General features: G+C 68.6%; 1 protein-coding gene across 6 annotated transcripts in view; it reads right to left on the bottom strand.

Moving 5' to 3' along the window:
• Nucleotides 1-1684: 1684 nt before the first annotated feature.
• BRSK2 (BR serine/threonine kinase 2) overlaps nucleotides 1685-20580 on the bottom strand; it is a gene marked incomplete at both ends in the record, with an annotated part of 62794 nt that continues 43898 nt past the window's right edge. The window contains 18 exons of one of the 6 annotated variants that reach the window (XM_079709545.1): nucleotides 1685-1947; nucleotides 3122-3169; nucleotides 5457-5546; nucleotides 5659-5839; nucleotides 7218-7341; nucleotides 10755-10803; nucleotides 11546-12122; nucleotides 12475-12535; nucleotides 14471-14536; nucleotides 16265-16415; nucleotides 16491-16588; nucleotides 16698-16862; nucleotides 17173-17204; nucleotides 18059-18205; nucleotides 18314-18382; nucleotides 18598-18631; nucleotides 19376-19492; nucleotides 19994-20134. In XM_079709545.1, the coding sequence (XP_079565671.1) occupies nucleotides 1724-1947; nucleotides 3122-3169; nucleotides 5457-5546; nucleotides 5659-5839; nucleotides 7218-7341; nucleotides 10755-10803; nucleotides 11546-12122; nucleotides 12475-12535; nucleotides 14471-14536; nucleotides 16265-16415; nucleotides 16491-16588; nucleotides 16698-16862; nucleotides 17173-17204; nucleotides 18059-18205; nucleotides 18314-18382; nucleotides 18598-18631; nucleotides 19376-19492; nucleotides 19994-20134 (2374 nt within the window). Of the gene's footprint in view, nucleotides 1948-3121; nucleotides 3170-5201; nucleotides 5288-5456; nucleotides 5547-5658; nucleotides 5840-7217; nucleotides 7342-10754; nucleotides 10804-11545; nucleotides 12123-12474; nucleotides 12536-14470; nucleotides 14537-16264; nucleotides 16416-16490; nucleotides 16589-16697; nucleotides 16863-17172; nucleotides 17205-18058; nucleotides 18206-18313; nucleotides 18383-18597; nucleotides 18632-19375; nucleotides 19493-19993; nucleotides 20135-20580 lie in introns of those variants that run through there. The other 5 variants (XM_079709546.1, XM_079709548.1, XM_079709547.1 and 2 more) reach the window with 5 other exon arrangements.

Below are 20580 nucleotides of genomic sequence, written 5' to 3'. Positions count from 1 at the left end.
TGCGTCCCGAGTACAAAAGAGGAAGGCTAACGAGAGGTATTGCTTTCTGGTCCTCCGTCTCCGGAGAAGCCCTCCCGCTTGTACCACGGCTTTTGCCGTTAGAGGTGTTTCATTTTTTGTTGTGTATTGAAATCCCAGCCTGTGGTAGGGGGTCAAGGGAACAGAAGCATTAAAATCTATCCACGACGGGAGAGGCAGCAGGGCGGGCGGGAGAGACGCCAGATGCGAAGTGGACTTGTCACAGCGAGGGCGTGCAGCCACACGTGCCTCGCGGCCCCTCCGGGAACAGAGAACACGCTGCCGAGGACGCTGCTCCCGTTCTCTCTGTCCTTTGTTGCTTTTTGTTTTCACTTTTTGTCATTTTAGTAAAAAAAAAAAACCCTGCAGTGGCCCTGCCATCTTGCATGTTGTGTATAGGCAGCCGGCTCGGGCCTTCCTCCCGCCCCACACTCGGACACAAAACCAAGATGGCCCCCAGCCCGGGCCTGGCGGACGGGCCCTGGCCATGCCCGGCCCCCACAGGACTGGAGTCGCTTCTCCACGGTAACGGCACAGAACCGGGGACGGAGCGAACCGCGCCGTTCTCTAAATATATTTATATGCGTGTGTATAGAAAGAACCGAACTCAAAGCCTAGCCCTGCCCCGTGGTCCCCCCGGCCAACACCCTTCTCCAAAAACAACCAAGAAAAAAAGTTTATAAAAATATCTTGCAGGAATTCTTTAAAGTTTACAGTAGCTTGCCGGCGCTGCATCGGCCGGCTGTCCCCGCGGCCCCAGCACCCCGACCGCTCTGTCCACGGGGCACCTTGGCCCAGACCCCACCCTGCCCAAGACACACACACAGACAGACAGACGGCAGGACGGCGCTGCTGCTGCCCCTTCCCTGAACGGAGAAGTAAAGAAACTCAGTAAGTTAAAACAGCAAGTAAATGATACTGATCTTGGCCTGCCCTGGGGCGGGCGGGTGGGCGGGCAGGTGGGCAGGTGCTGCGGGGCCCCCGGGGTTGCTTTCCACCTGCAGCCCCGGGGAGCTGGGGGGTGGGATGCGGCGAGGCAGGTGGGCGGCGCTGAGGGGCATGGACGTGGACGAGGAGGGAGCAGCAAGGAGGGGACGTGCCGAGGAGAGGCCGTGGCGGCCGGGCCAGACGGCTGCTTCGCCCCCTTGGGCCTGCCCCGGAGGCCGGCCGGACCCGCCGGGGGCACTGGTCGCCGCGCGTCCAGTCGGGTGGGCCCGAGGCGGCTTCCCCTCGGGGCCGGGTCCTCCTCCCCGTGGCCATGCGGAGCTGAAACTGGGCAGAGCTGGCGGGCGGGCAGGACCTCACTGCCCAGTGGGCGGCAGCAGCAGGAGAGGAGAGAGGGCAGGTCCACGGCAGCTGCCTTCGGTCAGCCGGTGTCCGGTGCAGAGCACGGAGGACGGCCTCGTGGAGATGACATGTTAACTTTTCGGGATAATTCCTGGTATCAGAGCGGAAACAGTGGCGTTGTCAGAGACAGGCAAGAGAGAGAGAGACAGCGAGAGAAAGAGAGAGCGGGCGCGGGCGGCCCAGCCGCAGCTGTGGCCCCCGGTGCCCCCTTTCCTTTCCTCCCCGGCTTCGCAACAGTCTAGACGGACAGACGGGCACGGCCCCGGGTCCACACCGGGCGGGCGGCGGGCGGGCGAGCGGGCGGTGAGGCGGCCTGGGGGCCACTGTCGGGGCCGTGCAGGGGGAGGGGGCTATGTGTCTAAGGCTGCTCTCGGCGGGCGGCGGGCGGCCCCGTCCTGGCCGTGTCCTTGCCCGCTGGGTACTCGGCGTCCCCTCCAGGGCCGGGGCCAGCGGCCGCGGAGTCCCCGAGTGGGCCGTGGGCACTCCGCTTGGCGGGCGTGCTGGGGGCCTGGGCCGCCTGCCCGTTCTTCTCGTCTGAAAAAAGTTGTTTAATTACGTCAAAGAAGTTACTCAATGGGCTGCCTGGGTGCACAGAACAGAAGACAAAAGAAAAAAAGAAAAGAGAGAAAAGGAGGGAGGGAGGGAAGAGAGAGAACAACAGACGAATGAACGACAGGCCTGTGAGGGGGTCCGAGCGGGTGAGCGGGGCCGCGGCAGCAAGCAGGGCAGGGGGCCGGTGGGGGCTCGAGGCCTCTGGGCTGCGGGGCGGAACCTGGGGCCGGTGGGCACCCTCCTCCCTCGCCAGGCCTCCCGAAGGACCGGCCCTCCCTCCACCTCAGCCTCGGCCTCCCAGTCAGCCCTGCAGCCTGGCCAGCGGGCCGGCCCAGCTCTGGAGACAGACGCGTAAAGGCCGGGGCCGAGCAGGACCCTGGGGCTGGCGGCCGGGGAGGCTGGAGCCAGCGGGCCTGCCACACTCCTCCCAGGAGGCCTGGAGCCCGGCCCCCAGCCAGCCCGGGTGGCACAGCGTGGACACAGAGGTACAGACGGATGGATGGGTGGGTGGACAGGCATGGAGCTTGGGTGTAGGGGGGCTGGGCAGGCAGCCACAGTGGGGGCCCTGGTCCCAGAGGGCATGTTCAGAGGGCAAGGAGGAGGGAACAGAAGCAGGGCCCCGCCCCACCCGGGGGCCCTGTGCTCACAGTCCAGGTGCGCGACTGGGGTCACCTCAGTTCTACCTCCTAAACCTGGCCCCCACCTGAGCAAGAACGGGCAGGGCCCTCTCCCTGCCAGCTGCGGCAGGGTGGCCGGCACACCTGCGGCCAGGCAGCTCAGGGCCTGGGCAGGAGCCACTCCCCGCCCCCCTCCAGTGGGCAGAGAGGGCCTGACGCCACCCTGACCCCCGGCCAGGGCCCAGACATGGGACCCTTGCTGGCCTTGGGGCTTGGGCACCCCTTCATGCTCTGAGCCTTGGGGTCCCTCCGTGGCCTGCCCTGATCCTAGGGCCAGGCCTGTGCCCACCCTGGAGGGTGACCGAGGCTGCTCGTGGCAGGGGCTGGGGGGCTGGGCACAGCTGGGTGCCTTGGGGGCCAGCAAGGCCACATGTGCATGTCCGGGCCCCTCGTGTACACAGGGATCCCAGGACAGCCCCGGGGGTGGCGGGGCAGCACCTGGCCAGGAGCAGGCTGCAGGGGGTGCAGGGGTGAGCGGTGGGGGTGACAGGCTGGGGGGTGCCCAGGTGAGCGTGAGGGGTTCTTACCACAGTTGGAAAGCCTCCCCGTCATCATTTCCATACAGTTAGTGGTGTCTGGAGCACAGAACGGAGAGAGGGGGGGAGACGTGTGAAAAAGGCTTCCAGCTCAGACCGCACGCTGGATGCTGCCTGCAGCCTCGGGCCAGGCCCTGGGGGAGGGGCGGAGCCTGGAGTGGGGTTGAGGGGCTGTGGCCAAGGGGTGGGGCTCAGGTGGGTAGAGCCTGGAGTGGGGGGCTCAGAGAGGAGGGGCTCAGCAGAGGGCCAGCCTGGAGTGGGGCCCCTCTCCTGGGCAGTGGAGGGCCCTGCCTGGCCCTCCCTCCCTTCTGCCCTCTGGGCCCAGCACACACGCTTTGGAGCTGAGAGGTCCAGGTCTCTGGCTGTGGTCTACACTGGCCACCTCCGTGTCCTCACCCTGCTGCTCTGTGACTCACGTGGCCGCAAGGCTCCCATTCGCCCCTCGACTCACGGTGGCACCCCCTTCCCTGACCCCCTCCCACTCTCTGCTGGGCTTGGCAGTGTTAGGGCTGGGGGTAGGGAAGGCAGCAGAGCCTGGGGTGGAGGGCGGCTGCCTCACGGCCCTCACTGGGGGCTCCCCTCCCTGGGCTGGGTAGGGGCCCTACTGGAGTGGCCACCAGCTCTCTCGGCCTGGTGCCCGAGGGGCCCCAGCTTCTGCCCCCTCCTCCAGTGGCTGTAGGACTGAGCTTGCTGGACAAGAGTGTCCAGTATGGGGGGGGAGGGTGTTGGGAAAGGCTGACTCCTCGGGGAGGCCTGGGGACGGGGCCAAGGGATGGGCTGGGGTCCCGGAGTGGGCTCCCTAGGCCCAGGGCTCCCTGAAGGAAGGCAGGGGAGACGGGCTTGGCCCAGGGCAGGCACCCAACAGTCTCCAGGGACGTGGGTTTGGGCCCAGGGCTAAAACGGGGATGGGGCCCTGCAGAAGGGCCGTGTCCACCCTGCTTCCTGCTGGGCCTGGGGCCTAGAGCAGGGCACGTTCGCCGACAGACAGAATGGTACTCCTTAGGGTGGGACTCTGCCTGGCCAGGAGCAAAGAGGGACCGTGGCGCGGGGCGGTGGGTGCAGGCACGGCTGTCCCCTGGGCAGCACACCAGGCCCCTCGCTTGCCTCCCTGGACAAGCTCTGTCCTTCCCCAGCCTCGGTTTCCCCCTCTGAGCACTGCCCTGCTCCGACGTAGAGGTCTTAAAGGCACCGGCCCCCAGGCCAGCCTGGTTCCCAGGGCCAGGGTGTCAGGGCCCCTCCAGCCCCAACCCACCAGTAGGGCAGTGAGGCACACGCTGGGGGAGAAGAGGGGGGCAGGTGAAACACAGACGATGGAATGAGGATGGCAGGGGCAGGGTGGACGGTGGGGCCGGTCTGGCCTCTAGGACCCTACACAGAAAGCACAGACAGCTGGCCACAGGGGTCTCTGAGAGGTGGAGCTGGGCTGGACCCTGTGCTCCCCAGACCCCACACCCCGACACGGGCCTCGTGGCGAGTTGGCAGCTCCCGCTCAGCGCACGCGCGCCACTCGCCCTCCCTGGCAGCTCATGCACGTGCCCCCGGGGCTCACCCACACCCACAGGGCTGCAGCCGCTCCCCGCCAGGTGCCGAGCGGCACAGGCCCTCAGGCCCCCGGGCCCCTGGCGCCTGCAGGCCTGGGCGGACCCGCTGCTGTGTGGCCCCCTCTAGGCCCAGCTGGGGAGCCCCTGCTTTGACTGGACCTCAGGGCCCCTGTGTCCTGCCCACCACGGGGAGGGTGGGTGGCAGACAGCCCCTCACATGCCAGCCAGTGTGGGCACCAGGCCCACAGCCCTGGAGAGTGCTACATGGGGGACCCTTGAGGGCGGCAGGTCTCCCGGCAGCACCTTGGTCACTGCTCTCCCAGAGCCTGCTCTCACTGGCCTGGCTGCCCCTGTGTCCAGCCGTTCGGCTGGGTGCTGGGCCTGCGGGGCCTGTCCAGGGCCGGGAGGTGGCCGCTGGACACGTGGGTGGGCACAGGGTGCCTCCTCGGGGCCAGTCTGGCTCTCGCAGAGGACCTGCCCGCAGCCCCTCCCTGCCCCAGCGGCGGGGCTGGACACCTTACCTGCCAGCGTCAGAGGCTACTCTCGTAGCTGGTGGCCACCTTCTGGCCCTTAAGCCCAGCACCCCAGCTTAGTCCCGGAGCTGGCGGGGGGGGGTCTACAGTGGACAAGAGGCGCCTTTCAGTGTGGCGTGCTGGGCCTACCCCCCTGGTGTGCAGAGACGGCCGGCCGCTGCGCCGGGAGGGCCCTGCTCCCGGGGGTGCCCGCGGAGGGGCCGCACCCCATCGCCAACCCTCAGGGCGGCCCGAGCTGAGCCCCTCCCTCACCTGACAAGTGCTGGGCAGAAGGCTGCTCGTGTGTGCTCAGCAGCTGGGTCTGAATGGTCTCCACGACCCTCTTGAAGCGGCGGCTCGGGCCTGGGGGTGATGGGGGTGGGTGAGGCAGGGGCAGGGCTGGCCCGGAGCCCCGCCCCCGGGAGCCCCTGCCCTCGGCCTGAGCCCCCGCCCTCGGCCTCTGCCAGCAGCTCACCTGACAGGAGCGTGAATGTGACGGAGTAGACGCCGTTCTCCTTCTGCGCTGCCCCGCCCTCGGTGTAGGTGATGTCCACCTGGAACTTGACCGGCTTCTGGAACACCGCCGGGCCCCCCGTCGCCTTGTGCTCGGCCCGGAAGCTCGTCTGGGAGATGACGCTGTGGCTGAGGCTGGGAATCTGCGGGCAGTGGGTGGCGTGAGCGTGGCCTCGTCTGGAGTCGCCAGAGGAAACCCCAGAGGGAAGGGAGCCAGCTGCCGCCAGAGGCCCCAGTGGCACTGGCTCCCCAAGAGCCTCAGCCAGACAGAGCTCCACACGGGTCGCAGATGGATCGCGACACAGCAGCAGAAAGCAGGGCTCTCGGCGGCGGGCGGGGAGGCCAGCGAGCAGCTGGAGGCCCGGGGCTAGAGCCCGTGCCCCGCATTGAGACAGAGCCCCCGGGGTCAAGGCCCCCGGCACCGCTGACGACAGCGCCCGCTGCTCTGCTGGCTCCGGGGTCTGCGGCCCCGGGCGCAGGCGAGGGGCCTCTGCGTGATTGGGCTGCACGGTGGCCAGGGAAATGGCCAGCAAAACGAACCCAGGAGGCGGTCTTGCCTCAGAGGGGTCGCCCCCAGGACAGGGCTCTGTTGCTTGGGAGAGCACAGTGCTGGCTCGCCGGTTACAAGGGGCTGAGTCCACATCACGGGGGAAATCTTGGTGTCCCAGGAGAGGCCTGGGGGGCTCCAGGGAAGGCCCAGACCCGGGGCCCGGAGGAGAAGAGGCCGCAGTGGCGGGGCTCGGGGGGACTCAGCGGGGCCAGGGTGCCCACACCCGGCACGAGGCCAAAGTCCCCACCTGGTGCTGAGCTCTCCCGTTCCTGGAGACCTCTGGGAGGAGTGCCACGCTGTGCCCCAAGCCCTAAGGGAAACCTGGCTGCGCCCAGGAAGGCAGTGTGGCCAAGTGTGTGTGGGGGGGGGCTGAGGCTGCCACCCCAGCAGGCCCCGCCCATACCAAGGCGGGAGCCTGGGCTTGGGCTGTGGGGATGCCGAGGGACCCCAAACCTGTGATCCCGGGGGGCCCAGCACAAGGCAGGCCCCATGCAGGGCAGGGCGGGTGAGGCCTCCTGACACGAGTGACTCTGGAAGACACTCTTCAGGGCTTTCTGCCCCACGCGCCCAAAGATCTCAGCAAAGATAGATGGAACCCACCCAAGGCCCAAGCACAGCCCACCTCAAAAGCCACCAGTGGGAGGCCAGGGACTGCAGGAGGCCAGCAGCATGTGGGAGTGGGCAGGGGCACACAGGACACGGAGCCAGCTCCCCGGGGCCATTCTTGAGGCCGCAGGCGCACCCACCAGACCCAGCAGAGGCCCCTCCCCTCTGTGTCGAGGCCTCAAGTTCCCTCCTCAGAGCCGCCTCGCAGCCACCCGTGCTTCACCCCCGTCTCAGCGAGGCGCCCCCCGAGGCACGCCCCCGTCCCGGACCTGTGCACAGCCCATCTCCCGGCCACAGTGTGCCTGCTGCCCTGGCCCTGCCCAGGCTGGGCCCCGGGGGCAGCGGCCGCACGGCGCGAGGCTCACCGACAGGAAGGCGTGGACGATGTCGGCTTTGATGGAGCTCAGCGGCTTATCCTTGATGACCGCGAAGACCTGTTCCTCCTTCTCCAGGCTGATGAAGTTCCCAAACCAGGACCTTTTGGCGAGCCTGGGGGCGGGGCGGAGGGCTGGGCAGGTCAGGGTACGCCAGCCGAGCCCCGAGCCTCCCCTCTGGGCTGCGGGCCAGCTTGCTGTCCCAGCCAGACTCTACCCTGGCCCCGACTCCCCGCCCTGACCCGCCATCCTGACCCTGACCACCCTCCGCCCTGCCCTGACCCTCACCCGACAGCCCTCATGCCTATCGCAGAGCCCTCGGCCTCACACCTCACCCCAACCACCCCTGCCTGCTTGGGCCTGGGCTGCGCCCACCGGAACCCCACCAGGAAATAAAGGAGGGTGGGGATAGGGTGCCCTGCCCTTGAGCCCACCCTGACCCCCAGCCTTGCTCCTCTCTGTTGAAGCCACCATGTTTCGGGGTAACTCGCTAAGCCGCGATCCTGCAGCTTCCTGGAGAGAAGTGCCCCGCCTGGCGGGGCTATGTGGGGGGCAGGAGTTGGGGGCGGGCGGCAGGCCGGGGACCCCTGCACAGGTATGTACAGGAGAGACAGGGGTGCCATGGTGCAGAGGACCGGGGCTGGGGGCCCCGGGTGCTACCTGCCCCTCCCCCGGCGGACCACCCTCTGTCCTTGGGGACTGGTAGCCACCTGGCCACCTGCAGCCCCGCTGCCCCAGCCCAGGTCACTCTGTGGAACACAGTGGTCGCTTCGGCCCCTGGGGGCCCAGCCGCTGTACGGGGCAGGGCAGGGGCCACCCCAGGGGCCCCGAGGCTGGCAGTGCCCTCCCGCACGAGACCCCTCGTCTCACGGGCGTCACGTGTGCGCCTCCCTGCCCTCCACGCCGTCGTCCTCCAGTCTCGTCACTCTGCCCTGCTTCCGGGGCCCCCCTTCTCTGCAGCGGGGCCCTGCCCTAGGGCGCACACCGGTGTGGGGGAGACCCCTTGCCAGCCCCACCATCCTGCCTCCGGGGTTCAGCCTGTGCGGGCCCCTCCCTCGTGTGGACGAGGCCCGGGACTTGCTCCTGACCAGGAGAACGGGAGGCGGGGGAGAAGGTGACGGGGGTCGCGTGCGAGCTCAGTCTCTCAAAGGCTGGAGTTCCGTCTGGCGAGCGGGTCTCCACCTCTTTTTGACGAAGCCGACGGACACAGCGGGGACGGACAGATGTGACAGTGAGGCCCACGTGGCCAAGACCCTGAATCCTGCCCGCGACCCCACGAGCTCAGCAGAGGATCCTGCCCCAGCTGGGCCTTGAGATGACCACCGCTGGCTTGACACCCTGAAGCAGGGCCCAGCTGGGCCATGCATGGGGCCTGACCCCGAGCCACGTGCCATTGGGAGCAACGGCTGACTATCACGCTCACCCAGGCAGCTGTAGTGCGGACACGGCCAGGGCCCCACTGGCAGACGCGCCCAACTCAGGCTACACTGGGGCCAGGGCCGGCCCGCTCGGGCCCGGTGTCTTGCTCCGGCGGCGCTGGCAGCGTGAGCCGTGGGGTCTGAGGCTCGGCTGCTCTTTCCTGCTGTGTGCCTTCCCTTTTCCTGCCTGTTTCCAGAGCCGGCTCTCCAGCCCGTGGCGATGTGGCGGCAGCAGGCAGCTTGCCGCCAGAGGCCGTCCGCTCCTGCGGCTGGAGCCGCACAGACCTGACGGAGGCAGGGCCGCGGGGACACCTCCTTCCCGGCGCCACGCCGTCCTTGGCCACCTTCACCTCCTTCCCCACATCCTGCCGTCTCTGTGGCCGCGGGCGTGCTCAGAGCTCTGGGGTGCAGGCCGCCCGCGCTGCTCACCCCAGCACCACACTGGGGCCTGAGCCCAGGACGTGGGCCGGGAGGCGGTTCTGAAGCCCACGGTGGGGGCTGCTGCCCCTCCTCCCTCGATGAAGACACAGAGCAACAGGAAAGCTCCGTGTTGTCCTTTGGTGTCTGGTTGGCAAGCAGCCTGGATGAGCCGGGAAGGCCTGTGACAGGTAATTAAGTCTGGCGTCAACTGGGCCCGTTTGGTAAAAGGTTGGGTGTGCTGCTTGAGAGCAACTTTGAGACACGGTGACGAGCAGACTCTGGACGTGGCGGGCCTTGTCCTTTCGGCGGAAGGTCCTGAGAGCAAAGGCTGAGGCTCCTGGAGGGGAAGGCATTCTCAGCACTGAGACGGGGAAGCCGCCCGGATTCCTGCCTGCGAAGCCTTCAGTCCCCAGACTCGCCAGCCCCACGATCACACGGGCCGGTTCTGGAACACGCGGACGCACACGCTCCACGGACACGAGGCTGCTGGCCGCTGGTGGAGGGGACGTCCTCGGGAGGAGTGGGTGCTGGGGGTGCAGCGGCCCTCCAGGGCCACCCGTCTGCTCCTTCCCGTCAGCCACATGCACCGGGCGGCGACGCTGGCCAGGGCCCTCGGGAGGGGGACGAGGCCTCCAGGACTCGAGAATGGGCAGGGGAGGCTGCAGGCCACCTGCACGGCGGTGTCAGCTGCTCTGGGTGACTTTTTTTTTTGAGTTTTCCGATAAACCTAACAATTCTGTTACAAATATGGTTGCGAGAGCTTCTGACGACAGCAGGAAACCGTGACCGAAGGGAGACCAACGGTGGCTCACGGAGATGCCGAAACCCCACACTTCAGGCTGGCTGCCCTCCAGCTCGGCCCCCGCCCGCTCCCGCTGCGTCCACAGGCCCCACGCGGGGTCACGACGACAGGGTAACGGCAGCTTCTCCTGCCGGGCCGAAGGCTGCCGGTGAGGCCACAACAGGGCCCTGCCCTGTGTCCACTCCGCACTTCACGTTCACACGAGGTGCTGGGGAGCGAAGGCTGGCACCTCTCTGGGGTCTTCACCCCAGACACACGGACTCGCGTCCAGACATCTGGCTGGGCTGCAGCGCTGCCCCCCCGTCGCCTCAAGGCCCTGCTTCCTGCCCTTGCAGGACGGTGAGCCGGGGGCTCGATCTGTCCTGACCTTGGCCAAGGCCACCCGGCCCTGGACACGTGTTCCCGCCGGCCGTCCCTCCTCCTCACCTCCTCCCTGAGACCCTCCATCCCTAGGAGCCGCCAGGTGTCCGGCCACACCCCAGGCTGGGCTCACCCTGGGAAGCCCCAGTCAACACTGCCCAGCGCCCCTCCCTGGTGGAGACCCCCCCCCTGCAGGCACCGCATCCCCGGTCACCAAGGGCTGGGGACCCACACGCTCCCCCATGTGGAGGCCAGGGCTCTCAGCAGGTGTGCTCTCCCCTGCCACCCCCAGTCCCAGGCACCCCCAGGCTGTGGCTTCTGAGCACATCTGGGAAGAGCAGCTCCCTCACCGCCCAGGTCCTGCCCCCCTGGCCTGGCATTCAAGGTGGAGATACAGAGACCCCAGCACTGAGGGGCCCCAAAGCCCTCAGTGGATCCCCCGGCCTGATACATGGGAGGGTCTGTCGCAGACCCCCACGCACTAAGAAGGCGGCGACAGGTCACTTGACCTCGGGCAGGGCCACTTACTCTGGGGACGACTCCGGAGTCAGGTTGGACATCTCCTCGGGCGTCGGAACTGTACACAGGAAGGACAGGGAGAGCGTGGTGACCACTCCACCCTTCCCCCACCAGGGCGCCTGCGCCGCGGGTGGGGTCTTGGGAGCCACGGCACTGTCTCCAGCGCCCACGGGCACGGGTCAGCTCCCGGCTCCTGCCCGCCGCGACCGCAGGAGCCTCGGGCCACGGGGAGCTGTCCTGCCTTCTGGTGCTGAAACCGAGCCTCACCGTCTCTGGCCTCCAACTAGCCCTGCTGTCCCGGGATAGACGGCACCGCCTGTCGACCACACTGGGTGGCTGGTGGGGCCTGGTGGCCTGGAGGTACCAGTTGACCCTCGGCACCCAGCACACAGGGGCAGGCTGCCTACCACTGCCCCGGCCCCGTGGGCTTCCTCACCACACCCACCCATGCCCGCCCACTGGCCCGCTCTCCTCTGTGGGGCTCAGGCAGCCCGGCCTGCGCAGGCCACTGGGCCAAAGGGAAACAATGGAGCCCGGAGGGGTCCCCAGGCCACACCCACTGGGCAGGCATCCCTGCACCGTGGGGTCCTTGACACACAGTGGGCAGGCTTGGGGACACGTGGACACTGGGGGTACCTCCCGCCAGCGCTTTCGGGAGGATAAACCACCAAGGGGGAGGGGAAGACCCTCTGAAGCTGGCTCCTGCCTGCCCTGCTCACCAGGACGGTCAGTGCTCCCCTGGACCCCCGCCACCAGCCCCCCCCGAGCCCCGCCCACCCCACGTGTCCCGCCACACTCACCTTGCAGTTTCCGGCGGTGGAAGCGGGGTGACCCCAGGAAGCTGTTCTTGATGGAGTTGAGCCGTGTCCTCCAGGGCACCCCTCCCACGCTGGGGCTGGACGGTGGCGTGGGGTTGGGCGTGCCGGCTGGGCTCTCCTTGGGCGTGTGCACAGGCGTCCCCTTGGGGGTAGGGAGGGGACTGCCCCTCGGAGAGGGGTGAGGGGTCACCTGTATGGTGGGGACAGATTTGGTGTTTGCTTCAGTCCCGGTGGGTGGGAGCCGGGCAGCGGCCGGCAGGGTGGGTGAGCCCGGGGTCAGGGCCAGCTGGGGGCTGAGGCCTCCCGCAACAAGGGGCCGGGCCTGGGTGCCAGCCGGGAGTGGGTTGGACTTGGTGCCCTGCAGCGGCTTGTCGGTCAGCTTGGCCTTGCTCGGCAAGGTCTGGGTCTTGGGGTTGGGCCGCGGGGCGGCCTGTGGAGGGAGGACGTGTCCGGGCCGCGAGGCGCTCCGGCCAGCTTCGGGCTCCACGGAGGTGGCCGGGGGGCAGGCCACAAAGGGGAGCTCGGGGGGCGGGGGAGGCAAGACAAACTTCCTAGCAGGCTACAGGGCAGCGCCGAGGGCGGGAGGGAGAGCGCGCGGGCCCCCGAGAGCCACGCGGCCCCAGTGCGTGCCCCGCCCGCCCCGCATGCACACACAGCACCCGGGGACCCCAAGGCAGGACCGGTGGGGGGGCAGGCAGGCATGGGGGTGGGAGCATTCGCCACAAAAGAACACACGAGAAAACAAACAAAACAGAACAAACAACGTGCAGTTAGCGAAGGCAGCCGAAGCCCACAGAGCAGCAGCTGCCACCACGTGGGCGGCCCCAGCAGCAGGCGGGGTTGGGGGGCCCCACCGAGCCACCCCCAACCCGGGTGCACGCTGGCGACAGAGCTGGGCCGGGGTCACTTACCCGGGGGCTGCTGAGTGGGCTGGTGGAGAGACCTGAGGAAGCGCCGCTGATGGACCTAGACCTGGGGACACAGGTGCAGAGGGCGGCTCAGACCAGGAAGGGGCCTCCAGCTCTCGGCTTCTCTCTCCCCTCAGGTGGACCCTCCAGGAGGCCTGGGGCCCTGGTTGAGAGCCCCGAGGCTGCCCCAGTCTGCGGCACACCTGGCCATGCCCGGGGCTGTCCTGCTGTCCCCACCCCGCCTCTCACCAGGCCCAGGAGAGCCCACCGCCCCTCGGGGGTCCCATCAGAGCCCCAGTGGTGCAGCTGGAGACCGTGAGACTCCTCTTCCCCCACGCAGAAGGTGCCCTATGTCCAAGGCCCGAAGCCCCAGGTCCAGGACGGCATGGAGGAGCCCTCGGCGAGGATCTCTCGGGACCCGGGATGAGAGGACACAGGGCTTCCCGTGAGCCGACGCCAGCCCCGGTGCCCTGAGGCAGCCCAGATAAAGCCCGAGGCTGAGCTGTCACAGGCCCCGAGTCCTGCACTCGGCCCGGCACCTCACACCCGGCCGTGGGGGCCACCAGCTGGCACCAGCCCAGCCCCTCCATGCTCACAGCCCTCCCCTTGCTCACACCACGAGCACCTGGGACGGGCGTCAGCAGGGACGCGGACTCGGCCCACCCCGGCCCCATCTGGCCTGCAGACCTGGCCTGGGCCTGGCCGGAGAGAGGCCACCAGCACAGCATGCCCAGCGGAGACACGCATGCAGCTGCCGCCCCCTCAGGGCAGGAGCTGGACACCTCTCGGGGTGGGGCCAGGCCTGCGGGGCCTCACCCCACCACCCCGCGTGGCCTCGAGGGAAAGGAAACGCCCGCTGACCCCTGGGCACCGGCACCTGCCATCCTTAGAGCAAGGAAACCGGAGGGGTCGAGGCAGCCACAGGAAGAGGAGGATAGAAGAGTGAAGGGTGTCCACACCACCCACCCGCCAGCGCGGCCACACCGCCCGCACCGCAGCTGGCCCCTGGGCCTCGGGCCGGAGCTAAGCCCGCACTGGCCGGTCCCCCGGCACCTGTGGACTGGGGCCCCGTGGCGATGACCCTCCGACTCCCGCCCCGCGAGCTGACACAGCCCGGAGCCGGGGGCAGCGCTGACCCTGCTCTTGGCACCCCCGACCCAGCCTGCCCGAGTCCAGGACTGCACTCGGAGCCAGGCCCGGGCCTGAAGCTTCCAGATGCTGAGAACGGGGCTGGGGGGCTGGTCGGTGCCAGCTGGTGCCCACCCCAGCAGCCACAAGCCAGCCATGAGCTTGCTGCTCGGCACGAGGAAAGCGGAGAAGCAGCAGCGGGAGAGAGAGGGGAGCCGCGTGCACGCCCTCCTGTCTAACCAGGCCGTCCCTGGAAACTGAGCTGCGGAAGGACGGCGCCAGCACGAGAGCAGCCAGGGCGCGGAGCAGAGCAGGTGCAGGGGGAGTCAGAGGGGGCCCGGGGGCGAGCGAGGCCCCGCCACTGTCACCGCCAGGCAGGAGGCCCTGCAGGGGTGGGGCTGGGGGCTCCGGAAGGCCAGACCCTGTGCAGAGACCCCTGGGACCGGCACACCTCCTGCCCCTTCCTAGGGAGCCTGCAGCCGCCTGGGGCTGCCACGTCTACTCCGGCCCTTACGGGACATGGGCCAGCGTGGGATGGGGGAGGGGAGCTTAACGAGGGCCACGGAGGCCCACTGACCACAGGGCGAGGGCCGGCCGGAAGGGACCTCACGGCCTGCAGCCCAGGGGCCCAGGGCAGGGAGAGTCTCTGGGTCTCCCGGCCCCTCTCGGGGCCGGCCGTGGGCCTCGTCCCAGCAGCCCCGCTCCTCCTCCTGGGCCTCAGCCTAGCCTGACCCGGGCCCTTCCCCGGCTCGCTGGAAGGTTCCCTTGCCAAAGGGGAGAGGGCCAGATGCACCTCAGGCCCAGCCCTGCCACCAGGCCCGCCGCTGTCTTTGGGGCTGGGGGGCGGGGGATGGGTGGGCAGGGTGTATACCTGTCTTCTTTGCTGTATTGGGGGTGGGCTTCAGCGATATCCAGGCTTTTACTGAACATTGCTTTACTACAGCGGGAACAAAGCGAGAAAACAGAGTTACTGACGCAGCCCCACCAGGCGGTCCAGGAGGCCAGACCTCCACACAGCTCCGAGCTGGGCACCACCCACCTGGCCCCAGGCCAGGGCGCACAGACGTGAGGGGTGGGGGTCAGGCAGGAGAGCACCAGGGCCGTAGCACACCCGGCTCCAGTGACTTGTTCGGCAGAGTGGCCTGGCCAGGCCTTGGAGGATGCCTAGCACTGCCGCCAGCCCCGGGACCCCTCCAGCCCCAGCGGGTGTGGCCTGTTGTGGTAACGAGTGGCCAAGCCAGAGAGGAGATAGAGCCTGAGAAGCAGCAGCGGGTGGGGAAGTGCCAGGGAAAGGACGGCTCACACCTGACCCCACCCCACCACCCCCGGGCACCCCCAGCCCCCGAGGTGTCCAGGCCTGGAAGGCAAAGCAGAAGCCACGACGGGAGGCCTCCCACGCCCAGCCCCTGCCCCTGCGCCTGCGCCTGCCCCAGGCAGCTGCGGTGTGCGGGGTGTGGGTGGCTGGTGCGGGGAGGGCTGGCGAGCCTTCAAGCTGCCCTGCAGGTGTTGGACCGGAAGCCAGGACAAGGCTCGGGAAAGGTGGGCTGGGGAGAGGTGACCTCTCACCTGGGCCGCTTCCCTGGGGCCCCGCCGGGAGAGGTGCACTCCCAGCGAGCGGGACACAAGGCACAATCAGGGCAGGACCGCGGCCAGCAGGGACCTTCCTGCTGCTCGTCCCCCCACCCAGTGCACGAGCCCGCAGCGGGTGGGCCACGCGGCCTGGAAGGAAGCCCCAGAGGCCAGGAGCCCAGGTCAGAGGCTGAGCCAGCCTGCTTCCCCGGGGAGGGCCTGGAACCACCATGGGGCTGTGGCCTGTGAGCTGGGCAGCCAGTTGAATCCTGATGGTGGCCCAGTAGCCCTGCGGGTCCTCAGAGGCCTGGCCGAAGGGGCTGTCCCCAGATGGCTGAAGCCCCTGCCTGGGCAGGAAAGCTTGGTCTCGCCCAGCCAGCCCCGAATCAGCAGAGGCTCTGCAGTACCTGGACACCCTTCCCTCCTCCAGGGGCACTCTGTATGGATGCCCAGACCTGCTCCTCACCTACCGCCCTGCCCCCAAATTCCACGTCCCTGACCCCTGCACTGCCACAGGTGACCCAAACATGGGCTCAGCATCAATCAGGGATAAACCTACTGGGCTGCAGCTCTGAACACAGCTTGATCTCTGAGAAGCCCAGCTCAGCCCACTTAAGTCCAGTTCAGCTAAGCTCAGCTTAGATCTGCTCAGTCTAATCCACTCCAGCCCAGCCCAGCCCAGCCCAGCCCAGCCCAGTCCTGTCCAGGATGGCCTGACCCAGCCCAGTTTAACCCAGGCCAACAAAGCAAAGCCCTGCCCAGCTCAGTCCAGCCCAGCCCAGTGTACTCCAGTCCAGCTCAGCTCAGCCAGTCCAGCCCAGCTCAGTCCAGCCCAGCCCAGCCCAGATCAACCTACTTCAGCTCAGTCCAGCCCAGTCCAGATCTGCCCTGCCCAGGGCAGCCTAGCCCAGCTCAGCTCAATGCAGCCAGTGCAGCCCATGCAGTCAAGCCCTGCCCAGTGGCCTTAGCCCAGCCCCAGGGCCAGGGGCGCAGAGGAGAGCCAGGCCAGGCCCAGCACAGCCCGTGAGGGGCCCCGTCGCTGACTGAGCCGGAGCACCAGGAGGCAGAGCGCTGGGCCCTCCCAGAAGGCACGCACCTCTGGCCGTGCTGGGCCATCTCGATGGCCCGCCGCGCAGGCACCGGGGAGCCGCCGTCCGTCACGCTCAGCACCTCCATGGACTTGCGCTCAGGCCGCCGCTTGCCGTGCCGGTTCAGCATTGGGGAGTCCACGCGCTTCCGGGGAGGGTCTGCGTGCAGATGGGGGTCAGGGCCAGGCAGCCTGGAGGGGGCAGCATGGACCAGGCCACCCTGGGACCTTGTACCTATCTCGTTCCTGGGCGGCAGGTCCTCGTCCTCGTGGCTCGGATACCTTTCTTTCCGGTCCAGGAGGAGGAAATAAATCATCTTCTCCTGGTTTTCCCTGCAGCGGGTGAGAGGCGCCAGGAAGGGTGGATGCGGGTTCCCGGAGGGCGGTGTGCCCACCCACAGACTCCACCACGGCCCCGCCCCGGCGCGGCTCCCAGACGCACTCCTCGGACAGCAGGTCCTGCAGCAGCTTGTTGCGGTCCCGGAAGCAGCCCAGCGAGTGCATGCTGTCCAGCACGTCGGGGTCGATGTCCTCCAGGCTGGGCAGCGAGCGGATCTGCACCTTGCGGGGGATGGGCTGCTCCGGCTCGGGCTCGTTCTTGCCTCCTCTGTGGGTGACAGGGCACCGCCGCCACCAGTCACTCACCTCTGGCCCAGCCCGAGGCTCCCCCGCCCCTCCCCTTCCTGGGGCCCCGAATCCTGCTGCTCTCCCTGTGCCCAGCCCCTGCACACCTCCTGCGTCCTGCATGTGCCCAGCGCAGGCCGGCCCAGGGGCCCCCGAGAGCTGGCCGGGTGTCCCGAGGCTGGAGGCAAGCCTGCGCTGGGCCCCCTGCCCCCCCGCCCCCCGCCTTCCCTAGCAGGCCCTCCAGGCCACAGCAGCAGGCAAAGCAGGCGATGAGGGGAGGAAAAGCTACTTACATATACCAAATGTGTTTCTGAATGTGCTCTAGCTACAAGGAAAGAGAAACAGGGAGTTAGTACGAGGAAGGTGCACAGACCACGTTAGGAGGCCAGAAGGAGCGGGGAGGCGGGGCCTGAGTGTGGAGAGAGCAGGAGAATGGGGGAGGGGAGGAGGGGAGGAGGAGGACCCAGAGGGGGAGGGAGAGCCTGGGGGAGGGGGAGGGGTTGGGGGAGCATGGAGAGTGGGGAGAGCGCGGGGCTCCAGGCTAGCACCTCTGACCCTGCCTATCTCAAGTGGAAGAGAAAACGCCACCCTAGAGACAGCAGAGCGCTGGGGAGAGTGGGGGCTGCAGGCACGGCCGAGGGAGCGGGTGGGGGGTGGGAAGCAGGAGCCCCCCGGGGCTCAGGGCGGGAGGCCTGAGGGAGGACAGCAGGGGGAAGCAGCCAGGGCTCAGCCCACCTGTGCCGGAGGGGCTGGGTGCAGGTGTGAGCAGGAGGCTCGGGGCTAGCCCCACCCTCCACCCTGACCTGGGGGGCTTGCTTGGGGAGGGCGGCCTCTTGGGCAGTCCTGCTGCCCCTTCCCCGGGGGACCTGACATCCTGGCACCAGTCGAGCCCAGAGGAGGCCAGAGACGCTGGCGGGGGCTTCCCTCAGACCCTGGCCACCCCCTGGCCACTGGAGTCGGTCATGAGGAACTATTCGCGCGTGCAGGATAGGCCCCGGACAGCCGGAGAGGCTCCGCGCTCCTGGACCGCGCTCGCGCGCGGACGGCCCCGGGCGCGCGCACCCACCACCTGCGTACGGTCACGTCGGGCACGCGCCCATGCCTGTGCCCTCGCGCGCCCGCGGCCTCCGCCCCGCGCCCGTGCGCCCGGGGACGAGCTCTGGGGGAGGAGGAACGCACCGTGAGGCGCCGCGTGGCGTCCACCTCGATCATGCCGCGCAGCAGGCTCTGGCAGTCGGGCGGGATGAAGTGCGGCATGTGGAACACGCCCCGCTTCACCTTCTCCAGCAGCTGCCGCAGGTTGTCGTCGTCGAAGGGCAGCGCCCCCTGCCGGCGGGACTGGGTCACCGCGGGGGCGGACCGACGCCGGGGGCGGGATGGGGGCCGGGGCCGGGGCCGGGGCGGGGGCGGGGGCGGGGGCGGGGGAAGCCTCACCACAAGCAGGGCGAACAGAATCACGCCGCAGCTCCACACGTCTGCCTTGCGGCCATCGTACTTCTCTCCCTGCGGACAGCACTGGGGTTGGTGCGGGCGCAGGGCCGAGGTCTTTGCGGGGACCGAAGGGCCCAAGGGGAGCGTCTGGGAGGAGCTGGCCCCGTGGGCGCCGCCAAGGACAGGCGGCCAGGCCCCGGCCTGGGTGTCCACGATCTCCGGGGCAGGGAGGCCCCCTAGGCGGGACAGGGACCAGGGTGGGGGCGCGTGGTGGGTTGGCTACTTACCCGGATCACCTCCGGGCAGGCATAGTGGGGGGACCTGAAGGCAAAGGCAGCAGTCAGGGCAGGAGACTCAGGACCCACTGTGCACGCAGCCGTCCCGCCCCCTGGGCTTCTGGACTGCACCCACGACCGCAGCAGGTGGAGACGGAGGGAGGGGCCCTCCCAGAGGGGCCCTCCCCGCTCCCCCACCCCCCACCGCAAACTCTGCCTGGGACGGATGCCCCACTGTGGGATGCTCAGGCCCACCAGGAGGCCTCAGGGCTTTGGTGCCGATTCCCTCACAACCTAATCACCCCCCCTGCATGCTCCTGGGGGAGGCCCAGGCCTGGGACCCAGGGGCCTACTCTGCTCCAGGCTGTCTGCCCACCTGCCCTGCCCAAGGAGATGGTCACCAGAGGCTGGACGGTGAGGCACGTCCAGGGTTCCAGCCTCAGCACCCCCATGAGACTGCATGGAACCAGGAAGCTGGCATGCCAGCCTCACTCCCAAGCAGGGCAGGGAGCTCCCAGGGCAAGACCGGCCTTTCCGAGCCTGGCCACAGAGCCGAGGGATGTAATGGGCCAGGCGGGTCGCCTGCAGCCCCTCACTGCACTGGGGAGACGGTGCCAGGAGCAGAGCCGGGGCCCTGCCTCCAGCCCAGGCTGTGGGGTGCTGGGGGGCCCTGGGGCTGCGGGGCCACCTGGCTGGGCAGCCGCGGGGCCAGGCTGTGGGCGGGGCAGCAGCCCCTGGCCACTGTTCCTGGCCTATGGAGAACCGGCAGCCGGTCCAGGGCACAGCTCACCCGCAGCTAGTCTCCAGCAGGCTGTCGCCAACCTGCAGCGACGCCATGCCGAAGTCTGCGATCCTGATGTTATTCTTCTCGTCCAGCAGAAGGTTTTCTGGTTTCAGATCCCTGTGGCTGGGAAGGAAGGCGGGACTGAGGCTGACAGGGGTGGGAGCTGCCGCCCCTCCCGAAACCCCGCCCTCACAACATGAGGCCAACGGCAGCGCTGCCTGGTGATGTCACCAGCAGCCAATCGGAAGTCTCCTACGGGGCGGACGGCTTCAGGGTGGCAGGATGGAAGGACAGGGACTCTGCCAGCAACGGGCAAACTCGGCTTTGCTCCCTGGGGTCCCGTTCCCTTTCGCTGCTTCCCCCACCACACCTACTCTGGGCCGAGGCCAACCTGGGGCCCCCAGACCGAGGGTGCCGTGACCCCAGGACCCCTGAAAAAACCAAGGAGACTTGGGTGGGCACCTGGCAGAAAGCTTTCTGATGCCCCTGGGCTGGGAGGCCAGTAGAGGATATACTGCCTGATCCAGGGGGAACGGGGGGGGTGCAAGAGTGGGGGGAGGCACACCTGCAGGGACGGGGGCTACCTGGTGGGGGACAGGGCACCTGGAGGGGCGGGGGACGCACCATATGGAGTGACTGTGGCAGAAGTCTAGCGCAGAGATGATCTGCCGGAAGAACTTTCTAGCCTCTTTGGGGGTCAGCCTCCCCTTCTTGACAAGGTAGTCGAAGAGCTCCCCACCAGACACGTGTTCTAGCACCAGGTATCTGCGGGGGACGGGCGGGGGTCGGGCGGGCGTCGGGTGGGCGCACCCAGCCAGGGCACCGCTGGCCAGAGGCGGTGGACCACCACCCCATCCCGGCGCCATCCTCCACCACGTCCCGGCACTGGGCACCCTCAGCGGGTGGGGTCCCCGCCCGCCTCCAGGGAAGCAGGTCCAGAGGAGCAGGGCCACATTGGGCCCCAAGGCGAGAGGGGCACTGCAGTTGCTACCTTCTTGCGAGCCTGAGGCTTGGCCCTTCCAGGCCCTCCCTGGCCACCCCGGGCTGGGCTCCCAGAGGAGGGGGGGGGACACATCAGCCACTCAGGCCTCAGGGAGCCCTGGCCAGCAGGGCAGACCTCAAAAAGGCATGGGTGGGGGACAGGGCACAGCTGGTCTCGGAAGATATGGGGGCGGGGGTGGGACGAGGGACTGGGTGGGTGTGGCCAGAAG

The sequence above is a fragment of the Hyperoodon ampullatus genome, assembly GCF_949752795.1.
Source record: "Hyperoodon ampullatus genome assembly, chromosome: 7".
In the NCBI taxonomy this organism is placed as follows: Eukaryota; Metazoa; Chordata; class Mammalia; order Artiodactyla; family Ziphiidae; genus Hyperoodon; species Hyperoodon ampullatus.
The sequence above is the reverse complement of the archived record's forward strand: the minus strand, read 5'-3'. Positions and strand labels throughout refer to the sequence as shown.